The sequence below is a fragment of the Saccostrea cucullata genome, unplaced genomic scaffold, assembly GCF_032062105.1.
Source record: "Saccostrea cucullata isolate Sc308-1 unplaced genomic scaffold, CSIRO_AGI_Scuc_v1 ctg673, whole genome shotgun sequence".
Classification (NCBI taxonomy): Eukaryota; Metazoa; Mollusca; class Bivalvia; order Ostreida; family Ostreidae; genus Saccostrea; species Saccostrea cuccullata.
In genome coordinates this window covers 265,053-271,052 of record NW_026929332.1, presented here as the reverse complement: position 1 = coordinate 271,052, position 6,000 = coordinate 265,053, and the positions used below count along the sequence as shown (strand labels likewise).

Genomic DNA, 6,000 nt, shown 5'->3' with positions numbered 1-6,000 from the left:
CGAAAAATGTAATATGACCACATCCCCTCTACCGTTCAACTGCACGCATTTAACTCCTTCAGATGTTGTTTTTTAACATCAAAGGAGGGGTTCCTAAGGGTTTAGTCCTATGATATTTTCCCGGTCAATGGAATGTAAATAGAGATGGCAAACAACGGATTTTACACGCGCACGTTGCTATATGATCGGAATATTATTTAATTCGTATGTGATAAAAAATGTATATATTAGATAAACCTCTACAATTTCGGTCCTTTGTGTCTATCTAAGTAAATAAATCGAATTAAAGCGTATTAATTAAAAACAGGTGCCCTAAGGTGAACCTAGTATGTTCCGAAAGCCAGTTGTAAGCGCGATTCTGATTGGTCTTAGTTATAAGTGCTGACTGCCAATTGGGCGCTTCCCGTAAGAAATATCTTTACAGACTATATTCATGGCGGAATCAAAACGTGTTATGAACTGTGCCTCTAAAACCCCGATTTTGGATTGTTTTTAATTTAATGACAATGCCGCATGTCAATTCAGGCGGCTCCGAGGACTTCTTTTCAAACGATGAAGTGAAAGTGTATAAAGATGAAGGCGAAGAGGAGCAGCGATCGTCTGAAAATTTGTCCGAGGATAAACTTGGATTGGTGACCGAGACGGAAGAGGTAACCTATCCTTTGATATTTGTTCGCCTTTCAACATCAAAGGGAATTTATTTATAGTGTGTTTTCAAGATGGATTTCGCTTCGAATCGGCTCGGAAGGGCTGCAAAATGCATTGTTTATATATTTTCAGGGGAAAACGAATGGATTAGGAGGGTCTTTTAGTGGAAACGAAAAATCAGAGGGATCGAGGGATGACGGTAGGTTTTTTGTTTGTGTCGAGGGCCCGTCCGTCTCAAAAGCGCTTGACCACGGCGTCTCACAAGCCGAGATAAATCTTCCATTATTATAAAGAGACACAGGGTTTTCATTCAAGAAAAGTAAAGCTTTTTCTGTTACTGCACATAACTCAACTACAGAAACATTATCCCCCGTTTACACTACAGAATTTTAACCTTTTGTTCGACATTCTTTTGTTGTAAATATACACTGCTTTTTATATATTTCATGGTGAAATGATTTTGCACAACTTGACACCACTCAATGAATCGCAAATCGTTTTAATGCTAGTTTATATGAAATGGAGGAGTGTAAATAGATATTAGGGTTTGTTTGTGGATGTGAAAATTGACCTGCTTATCATTTGAAGTTTGAATGTAAGGTTCCACTGACCAATGAAAATTGACCTTTGGTCAGGCTAATTGAGGAATTCTTACCATTGAAGTCAACAAAATGGAAAACACAAAAGTAAACTACACACACAACATGCAGAATGGCCATTACAATTTTTAATTGACAAGAAAATTGTTAATTGCAGAAATGTATTTAGAGCTATTCTATTAAACTATCAAAGATAATAATGCAAAGAACACGGAAAATGGAATTGGAAAATAATTTATGCCTTAGGGAAAATGTTCGGAGGAAAGTTCTCCAGCAAACTGAATCATATTGCAAAGCTATTAGTGGGGAAAAATGCAGAGGAAGCTTAATAAAATCCTTGAATCAATAATATACTGAAAATAAACCTGAGCATGGAACAAAGACAGGATACCCATAAATCAAGACACAAGATTATTGGAATTGAGTCCGAAATTTTTTTTTTGGTACAGTAAGACTTAGTTTTCTTTTCAAAATAAAAAAAAATAGTGAAAAATAAGAACAAAGAGAATAGAGAAGGGTTGGGTATAATTACTCCTTTAATTAATTAGAATATGACAAGCTTATAAAAACTATTGTTTTCATGGGCTTGGACATGTGTTCCCCGGATGCTGAATCGTAGAATGTTTTTTTTCTGTGGCTTATGAATTAGTTCCACATGGCAGAGCAAATCATGTGGACATCCTTTCTCATGTTTTTGTATAAATGAGTATAATTATATTAAATATAGTTTGTTTTGCTGGGGTCAGGGGAAAGTTTAAACATGTATTTTCTTGCTCATTGTTTTTTTACTTTAAAAATGTAAACAAGTGCCCAAAAATATAGTTCGCTAAAATGTGAAACTCTCATGGAATGTCTATTTCACCTGATCTTCATAAAATTTCATTTAATAAGAGAGGATTAATCGTAACAATAGCACATGATCGACTTGTTGCAGGATAGGATGTCAATACAGCATCTCATTATGAAAAGAAGAAAAGGAGGCAGTTGTGTTGTGAAAGATAAGATCACAGAATGATAGGGCATAAAAGATTGACAGAAATTTTTTAGGAGCCATAAGTGATAGTCGTACCTGTATGAAAAATGGAAATTATAATTAGACACCTGTAGAATCATAAATCATGCCTGAATCAGATTTAATATCATTGACATCAAGCAGTATATTCTAATTGAAATCATGGTGACATGTTCCACACAAGGCCCACTGCAAAAAGAATGAGGTCTAATAAACAGATTGTTTTCTCTTCTCTTGATATAACCTGACAAAAGTTCCAGCGAGAATGAATCATCTGATTAATAATCTTTGTGTTGCGTGAAGTTGCTGCAATAATTTATAAGAACTTAAAAAATCTGTTTTATTTTTTGATAGTGACAGAAATGAAGACAGACAAAGAAAACAAAATATTTTTGGATCATTATTTTTTTTTTGGTTCATAACCAACAAATAGACATGCAAAAAATGCAGAATAGAAAAAAATTAAAAAGCAGACTTTTTAATTTCTATGTATCCAATTTTGAAAGATATTTTGTTTTGTCAGGTAGATTAAAGTTGAAAATTACTGATAAGAGAAATTACTTGTAATCAAATCATCGAAATCTAATGTTATATATGCATGTTTTGTTTATTTTACTTAAAGAACATGTAAACAAAGCTTATAATGCTTTTGATATTTTTAAGAAGTTCCTTTGTAATTTAGCATTTGACGTATTTATATTCAGATATTCTTTCCCAAAATATTAAAATCTATTCTGATATTTAAGGATGTTTAAAAAAAAAAATTAGGATGGGCGAAGAAGAAAGGGTTTTTTAAAAAGAATGTATGAATACTTTTTTTTTTAAATTATGGAATAAAACAGTCACACTTTGTATTAAATGCCCCAGTTTTAAAAAGCGGACTCTTCCTCTTGCCGGTAGCTGATCAGATACAAAGAAGGCTCTGAGCTCCTTCATCAACTAGCACTTTCATTTCTGTAATGTTTTGCTTACTTCTGGAACAAGATTGCATTACAAATTAAGTTTTATCATGTTTCATTTAGAGAAGGTTCCATTCTCAGAAATATCTAATTACATGGTATTTACATGTATGTGAGGTTAATGTTGTTGTTTTTTTTTTTTTCAAGAAAAGTTCATAAATAACATTTATTTTTGTAAAAATAAAATGATGCAGCAATAATATTGTCATTACAATTTACTAGAGAATTTTCCTTTTTCAAATTAAAAAAAAGAGTAAATATTATCCCTGTTACTTTCATGCATAGGGGTGCCCTAGTTATGCTGGCATATCATTCATTAAAATATAAAGGTACACATTTCTGGATACAGGGGTTCTCATCAAAGTCACTGTAAAGTGTAAAAGTACTTATTTCAACGGGATCATATAACTCATATTACGGAATTCTACAGATTTAAGTAAAGTCCGGGGAACTGTATGCTGCTGAATATGCAGATTCAAATGTTAAAGTTTTAGGGAACATAAAATTTTAGTGAAAGAATATATGTGATATAGAGATTACAACCAGTGTACAATTTGACCAGCAGTTGAAATGGTCAATATGATTTAGGAAATGCAGTCACCATAATTGTTTGAATTTTATATTATAAAAGCTTCTTGAAAAAAAAAAGATATAAGGAAGAAGAGAGCTCACACATTTCAACTACCATGTATTATATATTACATAATATTTTAAACACCAAATAAATTATTTTATTTTTTATTATCTGTTATGTTTTTCCCATGTAGGAAATTAATTTAAATCCCTAACAGCAAAGAAATAGAATAAATTTTGATAATAAAGACCTCACTTTGTCAAGATTTTGGGTATCCAATGTTCAAAGAGTAAGGACATTAGATAGATGCCCATCTACTTCTAACCTTGGTAATACTTGTTTATCTACTGGGGGTTCCATCTGATTTTTTTTGCTGTATCCCTGTTTTACCAAAAGTCAATTTTTTATGAGCAATCTTTCCAGCATTAGACCCTTCTGATAATAACACCCACAACTTGCATGAGGAGACTCCATTATTTTCCCTGTCAAATATTTTATTGTTATCTCTTGCAAAGAAACACAGGTTCACATGACCTTGAAAGTAAAATACATAGGCTTTTTTACATGCAGTACACATTTATATGAAGTCTCCAAGTGTACACAAAATCCAAGAATTTTATACCAGTGGATTAAAAGTTAATTTCGACAGTCAGTTGCAAAAATTCAAAGTTTGGAAAAATTTCATACACAGTGTTTCATGTGTATGTGCCAGTACGTGGTTATATATTTTATTTTACAAATTAAAAACAAAAAATATATTTTTATAATTCAACATTCACAATGTAAGTGAATGATCATGAAAAAAAAAAGTCAGTGTATATAGCATGTGATTGTAGATTCATATCTTCATGCACATGTTAGTGACATTGTTTCCCTTATCAAAAGACTGCCATGTCATATTGTGATCAGAAAGTTTTTCTAGAAGGCTGCACACCGGGATTGAAACACAGGATATGCTGATGGTCAGAAGTGAAATATTCTTGACCTGTGTTGACAGAAACATATACTAAGAAGCAGGAATCATCAGAAATTAGACCCTGTCAGCTAATAATATAGCAATGAATGAAATCATAAGCTATTTTTATTGACATGTTAGTAATTCAGAACATTACTCTTTTTCATGTTGTTGGTCTAGGAACATATGATATTCAAGAATCGAAGCGACAAGCACTTTTTTTGTGACGTTGGATATACATGTTCCTAATCTGGCAGTGTGAATATTTCTTTGAATAGATATTGGTCAAGATAAAAAAAAATTATATTGATCATCATGAATATTTCCTCAGTTTCGAGAATTATTATATTGATTGACTTTTTTATTGAATAAAAATTGACTGATTTGAGGTTCCAAAGTCCTTTTCAGTTGTTAGGTTTATAGTCTTAAATTTGTAGAGCACTTTGTCATCATGAATATTTCAAAAAGTATAATTGATATGAAGAAAGAAAACCAAGTAATGTGATGTCAATATTTATATATTAATGTGATGTCTTATTTAATATTATAGCTGTCTATTAAGTCTCTATTTATATTTATTGAATCGATAGCTCGAGAGATTCAAAATATACTGGTACAATGTGACTGAAGTACGTATTATACAAGGTACGATTCAGGAGTTCTGGGGAAAAAAATTTTCAAAAGTAGTTTGCATTTAAATAAAATGTGAATGCCTTTCTCTTACATCATGAATTTTGTGGCATTTAATTTTTCAAATAGATGCAATTAGCATGTACAGAAATTGTTTTATGTACATTATACAGTGCTGGAGGTAGCCAGGAATGTCATATGCAATAAATTTTTACACTAAGTGAAGGCGTGAAGTAATTAAGACCGTCTGTCATCTTCAGACAGAAGGAAATACAGACAGTCAAATTGTAAACAAGTCTTTACCCATAAACACTTTTTAAAAATAATTTTGTATTTTCAATTTTTTTTTATATTTTCTAAAATAAGAAGTGTAAACATTAGAAGAGATGGAAGTATTTTTTAATGTCAGTGCAATTAAAGAATTTCAATATACACTTTGGCAAAGTTGTTTTGTCCTGTATTTAAGGCCAAAGATTGAAATTTTGCTACAAATTTTTATAGACAGTTAACCGTTTATTTAGATTCTGACAACAAAGTACTTGTAACTGAATAATGCATGTACCGAAAATACCACCAGTAAACTTGTCATACTCTAAATTCTCACCCCCGATTTTAACTTTTTT

The 6,000-nt window shown here is 31.5% G+C and overlaps 1 protein-coding gene across 5 annotated transcripts in view; it reads left to right on the top strand.

The window, feature by feature from the left end:
* Nucleotides 1-404: 404 nt before the first annotated feature.
* Nucleotides 405-6,000, top strand: part of LOC134280507 (protein pangolin, isoforms A/H/I/S-like) — a 46,365-nt gene continuing 40,769 nt past the window's right edge. For 4 of the 5 annotated variants that reach the window (XM_062762919.1, XM_062762917.1, XM_062762924.1 and 1 more), the window contains exons 1-2: nt 407-650; nt 781-847. In XM_062762919.1, coding sequence (XP_062618903.1) covers nt 501-650; nt 781-847 — 217 coding nt within the window. In that variant the 5' untranslated portion in view covers nt 407-500. Of the gene's footprint in view, nt 651-780; nt 848-6,000 lie in introns of all 5 variants that reach the window. The other variant, XM_062762918.1, reaches the window with a different exon arrangement.